This window comes from Phragmites australis, chromosome 2, assembly GCF_958298935.1.
Source record: "Phragmites australis chromosome 2, lpPhrAust1.1, whole genome shotgun sequence".
In the NCBI taxonomy this organism is placed as follows: domain Eukaryota; kingdom Viridiplantae; phylum Streptophyta; class Magnoliopsida; order Poales; family Poaceae; genus Phragmites; species Phragmites australis.
In genome coordinates, this window is record NC_084922.1 from 40,838,268 (window position 1) to 40,853,645 (window position 15,378).

The window sequence follows — 15,378 nt, forward strand, 5'->3', positions numbered from 1 at the left end:
ACTTGGGTACTAATGATGCTGATGCAACCCCTACTAATGTTGTTGTAGCTTGTACCGATGTTGCGGTAGTTCCAAATGTGGGTGGTGACAAGGAGGGTGGTGAAGAGAGTGATCAGGAGGGTGTTGATGATGTTGATTGGGAAGGCACAGAAGATGATAATATTTTCATTCCTGTAGTTGTGCATGTCAAGGAAAATCCAGTCATGAAAGTAGGCACAACATTCACATCCATTCATAAATTTCGGATTGCAATATCACAATATGCAATTAAAAAGGAATTTGCTTTTAACATTGATAAGAGTGAACCTGGGAGGTTTAGGGCTCATTGTACAGCAAAGGGATGCAAGTGGTTCATTTATGCAAAACCAATGATAGACAAGTCAACATTTCAGTTATTATATGTGTGTTGTTATTCTCCGTATTGTTTCTATTCTCTATGTTGTTCCTACTCTCTAATCATTTTTGTTTTATAATTAAAGGTTTAGAAGCACCACGTGCGGCATAATTCTGCTAGCACACAGAGAAGTGAGAAGGTGAAGAATGCTACGAAGGCTTGGATATGTGACAGAGTTATGGATTGACTGAGGGAAGATGCTACTATTAGAGCAAGTGAGTTAGAGAGGAGATTGCATGGTAAGTATCACATTCACATTCCTTACAAGCGAGTTCATGCTGGCAGGAGTATTGCATTGGACAAATTGTATGGTTCATGGGAAGATAGTTTTGAGAAACTATATAGCTTTAAGGTTGGAGTGGAAAAAAGGTGCCCCGGCTCTATAGTTGCAATAGACAAGGAGGTGGTGAAGGGAAAACAATGCTTTAGGAGGGTATTTGTTGCTCTCAAGCCCTGTGTTGATGGATTTCTTAATTGTTGTCATCCTTTCTTGAGTATTGATAGCACTTAATTGATAGGTACACTCTATACTTTTCTCTATACACTCCATACATTGTTTTGATGACCAAGTACTTATTTCTGTTTTATGCATGATTATAGGAAGGTTTTGGTGATAGCTAGCTACTGGTTGTGCTATTGATGGCCACAACTGGATGTTCCCAGTTGTATATGCAGTTATTGAGTCAGAATCATCTGAGGGGTGGCAGTGGTTCATGGAAAGGCTACGGGAGGCTATTGGGAGCCCACCATATCTTTCCATATGTAGTGATGGTGGCATGGGGATATGTGAGGCCGTGGCAGCAGTTTTCCCTCGAGTTGAGCATAGGGAGTGTATGAGACATATGGTGATAAATTTTAGAAAGAAAATTGTGGATAAGGTGTTTGATGACCACTTGTGGCCAACTGCTTATTCGTAGACTCCAAAGAATTTTGAATCCCATATGGCACCAATCCTAGTAGCTAGACCTAAGATAAAGAAATATCTATCTATATGGCACAACCAGTTGTGGAGTAGAAGTAAGTTTGCAGAAGGTTGCAAGGTTGACTCTGTTATTAACAACCTAGCTGAGTGCTTCAACAACTAGGTTAAAAAGCACAAGTGCTTGCTGCTAGTAGATTTGCTCGACAAGATTAGGCAAATGCTCATGATAAAATTCAGGAAAAGGAGAAAATTTGGCAACACAATGGCTGGTCTTATTCTTCCAAGTATCATGAGAGATCTAAATGAGAAGAGAAAAAACTTGTGCTATGAAGTCGAGTCTAGTAGCGACATAATGGCTGAAGTAAGTGGCAAGGACATATCAGGGCATTTCAGAAACATTGTTGATCTACATACATGGACTTGCACTTGTAGGCGATGGCAGGTAACCGGCTTGCCTTGCTTTCACGCCATTGCTTTCATAACATCACTTGCGAACAAAAAAATTATTGATTTTGTACACCCATACTACTAAATTGAGAAGTTCAAGTTGGCTTATGTTGGAGTCATTCCACCACTTACTGAGCAATCTAAGTGGTTCAAAGTGGACCTTGAATTTAAATTGCACCCTCCAATACTTAGAAGAACTGTAAGGAGGCCAAAGGTACAAAGATATAAGGGAAGTCATGAGGGGGCCAGCAAGAGGGCACCTACAAAATGTCCAATATGTGGTGATACCGTCCATAGATGTAAAAAGTATAATAGAGGGCAACCTGATGCTGATGATGAACCCAAGAAGAAGATGTATAATTCTATCTTTTTATTTCAATTTATTAGCCTAGCCTCATTGATTTACTGTCTTTTGCTTTATTGCACATAGGAGAAGAACAAAAGGGCCCCATTGTTGATGGCTCAAATCAACTAGAGGGAGGCTCCAATCAGCTAGAGGATGCATCAAATCAACTAGAGAGAGGTTCAACTTCAATTGTGACAATGGAACAATCTTCACGCTTTACAACACCACCTCGTAGGGGGAAAATGGTTGCTACACCTGATAGCCCGACGTTTGGAACAACGGCAAGAAAGAAGCTTGGTGAAAAATACTAATTGTGTTATTGTTGTTTATCTTTTGACCCAAAACTATTTAATGGATGGAATGCAATCTTAAGACTTAAAATTGATAATTGTATATGGATGTAGGAAACCTGATTTGCTCGTACGTATCTATTTTAAAGACATATTATAGATGTGTTGTTACTCTATTGTGAAATGATATATTGTTGCATGTTTACTTTTTGTGCAATATGAGAAGCCTTGTTAAATCTGAAAATAAAAAAACAAGGGGAAAAGCTTATTAAATGTGTTCAGATTTTATGGCAAATAAGGGATGTTAGCAAAAACTAACAGTAATAATTTAAAAAGGGCAAATAAGGATAATGCTTTTAAAATCTAGGTACATGGTGAAAGCTGATTCAAAATAAGGGAGCCGGTTGTAAAACAAGAAATAAGTAATTTGCTCTACAACAAATGGAATCACCATCACCGGAAATAATATACTAGCATATGCCAGGACTTTAAAATAGAATCAACGTCTTAGCTGCCCAAAAACGAATAAAAAACCATGCATGCATTGGCAACACGTTTTTTCTCCATGGACTATCGTATAGAATTAATTGGTGACAGGTCAATATGACTAGCATTCTCAAAAAGAAAGCCAATATGACAAGCTCAGTTCAATTTTTTACATGGTTCGTCACATACAACCAAACTGCGCATATGCTAAGCCCAGATGTTGGATATGCTGATGAAAAAATATGTACAAATATCATGTTACCTAATGACATTTTCATTGTTATCTTCATGATATTCAGTCAGCGGACACTACAGCAGGATCAACCTGGTTAAGTACCTCTCTGCTTTCAGTGCAAAAAGAATTGGATCCTCTAACAAACCACAATACCACCTTTAAGACTACAAAATCTCTGCACATGTACAAACTAAAAACACTAATTACCCCTAAATAAATTATATTTGTTCTTTGTTATGGAGAAATATTTTATCTACCACTGTCTACACCATCCAATAGGCAAACTGTTCCCACTCTCAGGAGCAATGCTAGACCATAAACAGATAATTCAGGTCTTCCACGGTCAATCGAGTTTGGCGGGAACCAGATCTATCTTCCCCAAATGCAGAAGCAACCATCTCCCGTTTTTTCTCCTGAAACATATACAGCTTAGTTGAGCATCAGGAGACACTAAAAATAGAAGTTACTGCTAAACTAAATTATTAACGAACTAATAGTTAAAATTCAATGACCAAAAGAATAAACTGGCTAACTTTGGATTTTGCCAATGTCAGGACCTCACCAACAGGAAGTCCAGGAAATGGTATTCATGACAACATTAGCATACAGATTGGAACTTTAGAAGGATTTTTTAGCTGTGCTTTGATTATTTCAGGTGAATTCTGGTGCCTGCATTTTTTTTTTCTATACTCTGAATTATTCTTTCCAGGAAATTAGATCCTTATCAGTGAAAGGATTCTGCTTGTTCCCTAAGATCACCAGCGAAGCTGAACTTACATGGGGATAATGGTGTAGATTTAATTACTAAAGGAACTTATTAGAATTTTCACACTGCTCTATCACTAGACAAGGAGGGCCTGGACACCAGGCTGGCCCCCTATGGAGAAATTCTACTGTGTATACCAACCAACCAAAACCTTATGTTAGGAGTCGAAAAAAATTCCGACAAAAATATGATAGTATAGAACATGATATCATCTACCATCTCATAAAATTTTAGCTCAAGCAACAATTTGTATATTTGTATAAGGAGAAACAAAAAAGAGAATGAATTTTTTCTCCCTGTACAAGTTGTTTGAGCTCAAATTTTATGAGATGTAGATGATAGCATACTCTATAGTATCATATTTTTGTCAGAATTCTTTACAACTCCTAACATGAGGTTTTGGTTGGTTGGTACACAAACTGATTTGTGTAACCGTTACACAAAAGACTGTATCCCCCCTATGGCCCAGTTTCAGGAGGAATCTGGACGGATTATTGCCAGAATCTAATCAGAATCTCAATACCAGCCCATGATTACAAATGCGGATGATTTGCAATCAAGAAAAATTTCAAACTTACCTGAAGAGCCAGAATTCGATCTTCAACAGTGTCTTTTACAGTTAACCGTGATACTGTGACAGGCCGCGTTTGGCCAATACGGTGTGCTCTATCCACGGCTTGGTCTTCTGTGGTTGGGTTCCACCAAAGATCAAGCATAAGTACGTGACAGGCAGCAACCATATTCAAACCAAGACTCGCAGCTTTGAGTGACATGATCATAACAGAAACCTGCCAGCAGAAGTCAAAAAACAGAACTTGATATACTTGAAAATGTTAAATATGTGGATATGCCAGATGCCATTAAATACAAACCTCTGGAACCGTATTGAAGTCTTTCACAGCTTTATCCCGTGCAGCAACAGACATAGTTCCATCAAGCCTTCGATATGTCACATGAGAAGCTTTCAAGTGAACCTCTAGCAAATCCAGCATTCTAGTCCATTGAGAGAACACAATGGCCTTCTCTGTCATCTTGGTGTCAATATGTTCTGACGTACTATTTCCGTCGAATTTTTCAGAGGTAAGCCCAATTGACTTTTTGCTATCGCTCATTTGGGTGGGATCTATTTTGGGCAATGAGAGAAGAATATCTAATGCAGCTCTCACTTTGGAAGATGCGTACGATGAATCGATCCCAGGCCGCTTTTCAGCAGGTACCATTTCCATGCCCAAATCGTTAGATTTGAAATCATAGGTTAATCTTCTCAGAGAGCATTCAAGAGTGCCTCTGGAGAATAGTGAAGTTGTAGTTAGTCGGACCCTGCAATTCGACACCGGGCATATGCTGTCATCACCAGTGAGTTGCTCCAGTATGCACTGGTTGCAAAATACATGGCCGCATATAGTGACAACAGCATCTTCTGGTGCATCCTGCACAATTCATGTTTGTTAAGAATCAGAAGTGCTTCTGCAGCAGAATAGAAAACACAACAATAGGTACATGACCCAGCATCAAGTTGCGATCAAGAAAACTAAACAGGTGAAATTCTAGTTCAGTACAATCTAGTTGGGAATTAAAAAACTCACTTGCACTGGCAGAAATGCAAACTTAATACTAAGATGCATATTAACTGCAAGATATCTCTCTTACAACCAAAGCATCAGCACAACAACACATTCATAATTCTTGTTACTAAATACCGATAGCTAGACTTTCTGGAACTGTACATTCCCGTGGTAATAATAGCACTCTCAGAGTCCATCTGCCAGTAAAAAACTCAAAAACAGAATTATGCAAACTTACTAGATGAAAGAGTTACTCAAATAAAGATCAACAGTCCAGAGCATGAAAGCAGATAGCAATATAAAATACAATACATATTACAGAACAAGGTGAATACATTGATAGAACTTAAGGTGAATACGCAAAAGAGGAATTCACTTACATTGCAAAGAGCACATATTGCAGAACAAGATTGCAAGCAAATAAGCAATTCTTGCTGCCTTTCCATGGGCAGTTTCTTCGCCATCTCCAACGAAGACATCCAGCTAGAGGTAAACTCATGGCCTCTTACTAGGTGAGGGTGATCGCATGCCTGTCTGAGCCGTAAAAGCAACAGTAGTATATTGACATAGTTTTGCTTAACAGTACCAGCAGCTGCATATTCCTGCATAGGAGTTGTAGTGAGCATAGCCTTCCAATGATTTGCAAATGAAACGTGTAAGCACGCATCGATATCAACTTTAGGTTGAGTGATCAATCACGCCACATCCCATAAGCGTCAAAGCCCACTAATATTCAATTCTAATCAGGGATGACAGTAGCCTAATATCTGACTACCACACACTACTGTTCTGGTAAAGCTATTCAAGTATGTAGGGTTCTGTCATCTTACATCCAAACACGGTGCTCATTAACTGGCTAGTAATAAAACATTTGTACCATTTAAACATAATACAAAATGATAAGAGAAGAAAAATCCCAGCTGCAAACATAGACCTGATAGATTTATAAATATTTCATCATGTAAAATATCCCTATTATTTAAATGAAAACTTACAAAATTCAAAGATCAAGCTGACAGACGAAATAGAAGAATATATATCAGAAATAAGGCTATTAATAAATATTGTGAACTAACCTTGAACTGTTCTCGTGATTCGGTTTCTAAAGTATTATAAAAAGCACGCTCTTCACTAGTGAAGTCCACTGTCTTAAGAGAAACAGTCTTCGGCGGTAAGGAAATGATTGGTGTCCCATCAAGCATTGTTGCTACAAAAAGACCGGGTCAGAAATCATAACAGACAAACAAATTGTAATACAATAAATATAACTTTCAATGTCAACTGCAAAGATTGTAAGAGGATAAAAGCAAATGACACCAAGTCAACTAAGTTACAATGGAGAATAATGTTCAAAAATAGTACCCTAAATTGGAATCTATAGAACTGGTGAAGAGCGCTAGCACATAAACGTGTCTCTGTATCTATGGCTGAGCTTAAAAGACTTCCTCAAGCAAGTGCATTCTTCAACCAGCAGTTGAAAGGTCATTCACTCATAGTTACACTACACTGGCCAACAAACCAAAAGCTAAATATAAGGGAATGCATGATCAGGGAATTTTCCATAGGATCAGAGAAACAATGACTGAAGATGTATTAACATGTTATGCCATCAATCAACTTATGCTATATAGACAAAACTGCATTGTTAAGCCCACAAACTATTGACTTTTGCTAAATAACAGGATACCACAGGCAGCACAAAACATGCACTTGTCAACAGGAATTGATAATAGCACGATGGGTTGTAGATGTGCATAATGCAACTCATGCTTATCCCACTAATCGCTGATTAATTGTTATTATGCTGAACAGCATCTCCCGAGAGATCTGAAGCATCCATTAAACTCAACAAAAATAAGACATGACAACTATTAAATCAGATTTGATGACAGCTATTCCACAAATTTCAGGCAACCAAAAATCACCTTGACTGAGAGGTCACATGTAGTTAAGTAGAACCACTAGTGCACCTATTTTTTGGGACACAACTAAACTATGCTTGGATTCTAGATTTGTACAAGGCAGAAAAAATGGAAGATGATTATAACTTATTTACTTACCCTTAGTCCGGCGTAGCATTACCGTCTTCAAAACAACTTGAAGCTTCTTGTAGCCGTTAGTTGGGTTCCTACTGATTGGCAATTTTATCATGGTGCAAAATTGCTTGTATACAGCATACGGGTCATATCTGAGGAATCTAAAATAGCTATAGAGATCCTCCACAGCATTCTGTATAGGTGTCCCGGACAAACACCATCTTCTTTTGGCTCGCAGACCCCAGCATGCCCTGGCAACCTGAGTTCGGTAATTTTTAATACTTTGTGCTTCATCAAGAATAACCCTAAACCAAGCAACTTTTGCAAGAGGTCTCTCAGGCAAGCTACTCTCCACTGCACTTCCATTTTTCCTTTTCTTAGAAGAGGATGACTTCCTCTTTTTACTACCTGAAGAGGCAACAGGAGCACCATATCTGTCAGGCTTCCCTTTCTCTTCATCGTCACTATCAGGATTTGATTGTTTTGGTACTTCCATGCTTACTATAGAATATGTAGTTAGCACAACATCATATTTTGTGAGCTCGTAAGGATCCTTCGTACGATTGCCACCATGATATACTAAAAAAGACAAATTAGCTTTACTCGTAACTTTATTAGTCAGCTCTCCTGCCCATTGGCGCAAAACACTTGTAGGGCAAACAACCAATGTTCCAGCAGCTGGTCTTGTCTTAACCGCTACAATAGTATTTTCTTTCTTAACTGTGTTACTCGTTACTTCAGGGCTACATGCATGTATTGGTTTTTTCAAATGAGGTTCAGCACAATCATCATCATTGTCGTCGTCTAGAGTTACAGCTTCACATGGCTCTTTCTTAATAGTAGATGACTGTGGCACTGGTGGCCGTTCTGTCAAAATCAGTGATATGGCCGATACAGTTTTACCCAGGCCCTGAAAAGTATCAAATGACCTCTAAGACATGATTGGTCCTTTGCTGAGGAACAGGGGAGGGGACCACTAGCATACCTGGTCATCTGCGAGAATTCCACCAGAGCAATGCGAACTACGGGTCTCCTTTTGCACCATCCATGACAAGGCAATTTTCTGTCCAAAGTAACAATAATTACTCGAGTTGGTAATGTTACTTTTAGGAAACAACACAACATTAGTTGATAGGCAAACCTGATGCCTCAATAAAGGAACTGCTAAAACCCCATCAGGTGGATTAGCCTCAGACTTTGGCTGTGAAATATCCTGCCAATCACAAAAATATGTCAAGTGTACTGAAGGAGCACAAGAAAGATAGCAATTTTGTTTGGTGGGTAACTGTGGGGGAAATCCCCCCAGCAAGCTTTTCTATGTGTGGCAGTAAAGAAGCCAATGTTTAATAGAGTAAGATTATAGAAAATCAGAAAAGAAAACATAAGCACCTGTGAATAGCAATAGAAAACAATTGTGTCGTATACCTATTACTAAAATGAGTTAAGACAGAAATCCTACTTAAAAAATGTTGCATTACCATCAAAAATTAGAAAGCAACAAACCAACAGTCTGGTTGCTTTCTATCATCACAGGAAAAATTGGATTAGAAAGCTCAAGAACCAAGCTTGTTGGTTCTTGGGAGTTTGAGGGAAGATCAAGCTATTGAACACTACCAAAACTTGAAAAGATAAAACTAATATTGATTGTTAATTGTTTCAAAAAGACTTCAATTAATCTAAATCCTCTCCCAGTTGTTTAAAAGACTCATTGACCAGTGGCAACAATACCTTGAAACCAAACAAGAAACAGCCATTCCATACACATCCACCAACTCAACAATATCAAGTCAAGTTACACTGAAATATGAATAATGCTTCTAGAAAACAAATATTTACAAGACATTACCGTTCCTACAACAAGGCATTTTCAAAATGAAGCACTCAAGTGGTACATCAAAAGATAATAAATTGATTCTAGGAACCAAAACTATAGCATGTGACACTATACTAAGAATTGAAAAGGCCAAGCATCAGCAGCAAAAAAAAAAAATGTTACTCAACCGCAAAATTGCATTTCATTCTAGGAAAATTCTTGATTACTATTTATTGCTAAACAAAGTAAATAAGGAAAATAAGCAAGTCATGGTACAGAGGGCTATATGACCTGCAACGCAAGGCGTAGTGTATTTCTTTCATCATCATGTGGCTTGTATCTCATCCCACCAAATGTAGGAAGAATGGAATTAGCATACATAGATTGTTGAAAGTTATGATGGAGCCTTCCATGGAGTGGCAATAGACGATCAGGAGCAGGATTCTTATTACCCTCAAGAACACATAAATCAGAGGCCACATTGTCATCTATACTGAAACAATCTATTGATGAATTGCCATGAATAGAAGAGTTGTCGCGTCGATAATCATACTGTTTATGTAATACTGGAGGTTTTTGATATCCCATGTTCTTAAATGGGTGTTGATTGCCGATAGGGATAAACTTGGAGTCCAGCAACTGTTTTGATGTGTGACCTAAGTATTTATCAGCATCCTCTGTGGTGGAGTTTCTGCTTGAGGGTACTGGAGAAGAGTCAGTGCTAGACTCGCTCTTGAAACAAGTATCTTCAGACTGGTTCTGCTCACAGGAAATCGACTCTGGCGAGGATACATACATGTCAAAATCTGATAAAGATGTATCATCACAGTATTGATCCGGAGAGGCTATCTTCATCGAATCGCTTTCACATATATTCGGTGGGAACTGTTCCATCTCATATTGCTCATTGTTTTGTGAAAAATCATGTGGCAAATCATGCAGTGATCTTTCACCAAGCATATCAACGGAAGCATAATATGCATGAGGATATTCTCCACATTCCCCCTCTAGATGTTCTTCCTGCACAGTTAGGCAACTGCTGTTGCCATTGCGCATGCTTTCAGTTGCCTCACCCATGTTCAACTCAGTGCAAGAAATATCAGGTATAGGTGCATTATGGGTAAGAGAAAACATGTCCATTGAAGTGAAATGGTTACCGTCCTGACCAGTATTACCAAGCATTGCTTCTGTACCCTCCCATTTAATTTCACTCAAACCTGATTGATCTGTGGATATATCACCTGAAAAATCTGCAGTGGATATTAAACAATTAATTAATGGCTCCTTTATAATATGATAATGTAAAAGACACATTTCTAAAGAGGAAACCAACATACAAGTATTCATTTGTGTCTCCATGTCTGCCATGTTGTTATCTACTTGGAGTTGTGTTTGGTCAGAGTACATAGCTTGTCGTCCAAGGTATGAACCATTTGAGAAATCTTCATATGGAAGGCCAGTTGCTTCTTCAAAATTAGCATGGTTTGATGCATCTGTTGCAAAATATTGACCGATCATGTTGTAAGCTCTTGATTGATCATTTGGGCCTGCAAAGCGATATTCAAGTTTTCTTTTAAGTCACAGGATAAATATTAGGTGAGCGATTAAGAAAAGAAGTTAATGCGGAGTAATGACTATTCAATTTCATCTAGAGCCACCTTTGTATTTCTCAGCATTGCTAAACAATCCATAAGGGCTAGCCTCTGAATGATCAATCGTTCCTTCTCCTTGATTGAGTTCCATGTTAACTTCCATCTGGCACTGTGAAGGGTCCACATGCGAGTAGTTTGACCAAGATTCTACATTCTCAAGAATTTCAGCTTATTCATAAAGTGATAAGATTAACAACAAATCAACAATTATGGATAAGAAAATTTGTGCATCCTGTAAAATCATATGATAAAATGGCCAGCTCAGTATACCTTCATTGCTTTGGAATGCATTTTCAGAACCGTTGGTGTCGGCAGGCATCTGCAAACAACCTTGATTGACCTGTATTCATTAACATAAGAAAGACAAGAGACTAAAGTCAGACACGGAACTAAAAGAAAAGGAACACAATAGAAAGTGTTACATGTTATGTACGTAATCTTTCTAACAACATTTACTAAACAAATGTTCTGAAATTGGTATACACTGGATACAAATGGCTGTTTGCTGACAACAAACCGTAAAAAACAATGGACCAATTTGGATCAAACAGACAAAGCAATGCGTGAGATGCTAGAAAATATTTGCTGAAGCCACTTGTTATTCGTTGATCCTTTCTGTCCCAATCTCAATAGAAAATCAAGACCACTCGATCCAACAATAAAAATATCAATATCTCAAGTTGAATCAAACATCCAACAACTTGGTATTTTCAAACAAACATCATGCGATTTATGCTACAGGCTAATTCCATGAAGGCCACCTGCTAAACTTAAAACACAAGAAAAATGAGGATCCACCAATCCAACTGCAGCATTGTCCGCCACAAATATACAAACAATAAACAGGTTCATGTTTCCCATGACATTCACACAAAGCATCCAAAGGTTCAACCATCAGTCATCCCAGATCAAATCAATTCGATTCATCTCCTTTTTAAGAAAAACAGCTATAGGTAGTTCAGAATTATCCGTGTAGTTACCTTGCATCTAAGCAGATGCCACGGAGGTATGAAAGACATTTGTCATCATTGAGCATCATAACTAATACTGCTAAGTCAGACAAGTAGCTGCAACAAAAATTAACCCCTTTTTTCACTATAGTTTGGATTGTGGTAAAGTAAAGGTAGATGCGTCCATGTCCGCCACATAACGCCCACCCCACAGCCCCTCATCGCTTCCTAATCCTTGCTGTGTTGACCACCTGTGAGTTTGTGACCTACAAGGGCCTCACAGACCAACTAACTAGGCACTATAACTTGTTCTTGATAGTGGCCCTAATTGCCTTGATAACGGCCCTTATCAAGGTAGTAGCTTGTCAAATAGACGATATATGCATATCAGTCAAAATTCAGCGCTTAAAGGTGCAGGCCAATTTAACAGTTTCAAGGACTTTGAAACACTATAAAGGCATTTATACCGGCCCAAAGGACAGGGTTTCTTTTATGTCGCTTCCTCATGAAGATTCCTTTCGTCTTCTGGAAGTCCAAATCAGTAGTGAATTGAAACTCAATTGTTCATCTGTATGAGTTTCTTTATGATTCACATTGCACATATGAATATTCAAATTTAGAATTATTATACCACTTTTAAGCCTGATTTTCAAGGCCGCATACCACAAAAGTGTTGCGACTTGCAGGGTGGGTGTCTGCTCGCTAACTGCTTTCCAATATCTACAGCATTCCACCACCTCTGACACAACCCAACTCATTGTCACATACAATTGTCGCCGATTGCAGTTACCATCACCCTCTTCTCCGGTTCTCCCACCTTGGCTCCCTTGTCGGTCAGCATGGCCCGCTGCTGCCGCCATGGCACTACTGCTGACAACACATGCCTCTGCAACCAATAACATCCCATAGCGGCACCACCACGACCACAGCCTCACCACAACGTTAACTCAGCTGCCAGCTGCCGCTGTCAACATAACCTTCTCTAACAGTATAACCCTGTGTCCCTCGCCGGGCACCACCATAAGCCATGGCCGACGGTGACACCACATGTCAGCCACCAGTGAATCCAGCAAAGGACCAAACGAACAAGGGCGGGAAGCACATGAACCTCTTCATATCAAGGCGTCCAGAGACAACAGCAGTGTACAATAATTGCCGAAGCAACTGTATTCAGATGGTTACCATTTCCCAAACAATAGTCTACATACGGTTAGCAATTCATAGACCACATGTACCAGAAGCATATAATAGTACGAACAAGCACGCAACATTCCACTAAGTGCTAAGCAACAAAAAACACTCGTTAAAGTAAAAAGGCCGGGCCGCACCAATACCTTCGCTCGATCACACTTGGCTCGTCGACACCTCGAGACCACAGAAGCACCATACTCCAAAATACACGGCATCTAAGCCCAAAACCGTCCAAAATCGCCTAAGCCGAATGCACAAATTCCCCAAAAATCTAGACGAATTCCGCCCCCGCGCAACCCAAAACCCTATCATACACGTAACCCCCGCCCACCAAACCCGATCCAGTATAGCAAAATCCGATGCAAAGCGAATTAGGGCAAGCCGCGATTAGGCACTCACCCCAGGCTGCTGCTGCTCCCCCTCCTCCCCGTCCTCTGGCGGCGAGGGCTCGGTCTCCAGGAAGGCGAAAAAGTCGCCAAGGGGCATGGACAGGTTGTCCTCCACGCCGCCCGCGCAGCCGGCGCCTTCGAAGACATCGTAACCGACCGCCGGTTCCTCCGCCATCATCCGAGTCGCTATTCGACCATACGATTCGCGGGGGCGGGTGGACGCTTTGCCTTCTCCGGACGAGCGAAACCCCTTTTCCAATCGGCGCGGGCGGGTGGGCGGCTGCGGTGGCGGGGGGCGGGGCTAACAAGAAGAAGATGGCATCCGCGTCGAACGAGCGGAAATGGGTAGAAGGGGAAAATTTCGCCTCGGGTTGGAGATTTTTAAAAGCCATGGGTCGGTGTGGCTCGTGCGTTCGGAACGGCCGAATAGGAACCGGAGCGGAATCGAGTGGGGTCGTTTCGTGGTGGTGAATCGGCATGTGCTCACGCGGTGCAGTCGGGACGGTTGGCTCGTTTGTGACCGGCCGGTGGTGGGCGGAGGGGGCGCGTGTGCCACACGGACCCGTGCGGGTAACGACCCTTTTGCAGAGGAGTCCCGGTACTATACCTGATTTGCGCGCTTCTAGTTGGAAAATAAACAATTGGTCAAAATAGTATCATTTTAAAATTTTAAAAACGATATCTTGGATTCCCCTACTAGGTGGGTTTGGTTCACCGCATATCTCCTACCTTGGCCTAGCGATATAAATCTCTAAAAGAAATTCATTTTATTATATATCTATTGTTATAGTCTGATTCGATGGGTGTAAATATATAGTCATATCTTAGTCTTTAAGTGAAGCTCGATTACAGTTTCATTCCACAGTCTGGTCTAACAGATGCAGGCTCTGCATCCGTTTATGTAGACAGATTCACTTATCAGTTTTATAAAATTATCTTCATACAAGTAATTAATTATAATCTTAACTCTTGTATCCACTCGTAGAACCTCAGATTTAGCCAAATAAATAGAAACTCAACTCAGTATTTTCAGACATATACAAACAACTAAATACCCTTCTTTTAACAAATATGACTTCACTCAATCAATTTACCCTAACTACCTTGTACAGTATAGCTCTACGAAAACTAGTTCCAAAAACACACCCCACTAGCATCTCCAACTGTGCATATTGGTTGACTCCTGCATGTTGCTACAACGTAAAGTGGATAAGGCAAAATGCGATCCATCGACGGACAGGGGGGGAAATGTACCGTTGGGACTATAGCCACGGTAGAATGGATAAATAGTTAAGATAATACGAAGCAAGATCAAGTGAGACGGGGATTGTTGGTGACAAGCTAGGAGTTACGTGCTGCAATTTTTTTTTTTTAACAAAACTTGTTGCAGAATTGTCTGCTACAAAACCTTGCCGATCAGAGCATATTGTTCTTTGAGTTTTTAGGTGCAGCATCGGATGAGCATGCTACAGTCTCGCAATCACTTTTTGTGGCACGTGTGAAAGGCCCGGAATGCAATTAGAAATGGTGAGCCAATGCTTCATCCCAGACGTATTGCTGAGAAAGCAAGAGCTTGCATTGAGATGGTCTTTATGCAGTGCCTCCAACCTTTTCATCCAAACAGGTGGCAGTCTTCTGCTTCTGCTGTTTGCTTGGACTCCACCGCCTGAGGGATGATGGATTATGGTGGGTGTGGATGCAGTTTTGTTTGCTGAATCTTGGCGCATGGGGTGCGGGTATTGTGATCAGGAACGACAAAGGAGAGTTTTGGCTGCTTACACCCAATTCATTGAAAGGATCACGGACCCGGAATCAGTGGAATCTCTAGACGCTAGGCTTGCCGTTCGTTTTGACGAGTAGATCACGCAGGGGACAGGGCCCAGCGATCGTCCGCGC

The 15,378-nt window shown here is 40.3% G+C and overlaps 1 protein-coding gene across 2 annotated transcripts; it reads right to left on the reverse strand.

Moving 5' to 3' along the window:
* Positions 1-3,003: 3,003 nt before the first annotated feature.
* On the reverse strand, positions 3,004-13,879 carry LOC133908878 (helicase-like transcription factor CHR28). Of its 2 annotated transcripts, none has more exons than XM_062351086.1 (13): positions 13,493-13,879; positions 11,223-11,292; positions 10,959-11,099; positions 10,638-10,847; positions 9,592-10,550; positions 8,629-8,700; positions 8,473-8,550; positions 7,512-8,397; positions 6,528-6,658; positions 5,832-6,053; positions 4,759-5,316; positions 4,461-4,674; positions 3,004-3,530 (listed from the first exon to the last, which is right to left on the reverse strand). In XM_062351086.1, exons 1-13 carry the CDS (start codon positions 13,658-13,660, stop codon positions 3,490-3,492), a joined length of 3,750 nt encoding a protein of 1,249 aa, XP_062207070.1. In that variant the 5' UTR covers positions 13,661-13,879; the 3' UTR covers positions 3,004-3,489. The 2 variants fall into 2 exon arrangements, with proteins under 2 accessions (XP_062207070.1, XP_062207069.1); XM_062351085.1 differs by having other exon boundaries at positions 3,004-3,533; positions 4,465-4,674; positions 13,493-13,877.
* Positions 13,880-15,378: the final 1,499 nt, after the last annotated feature.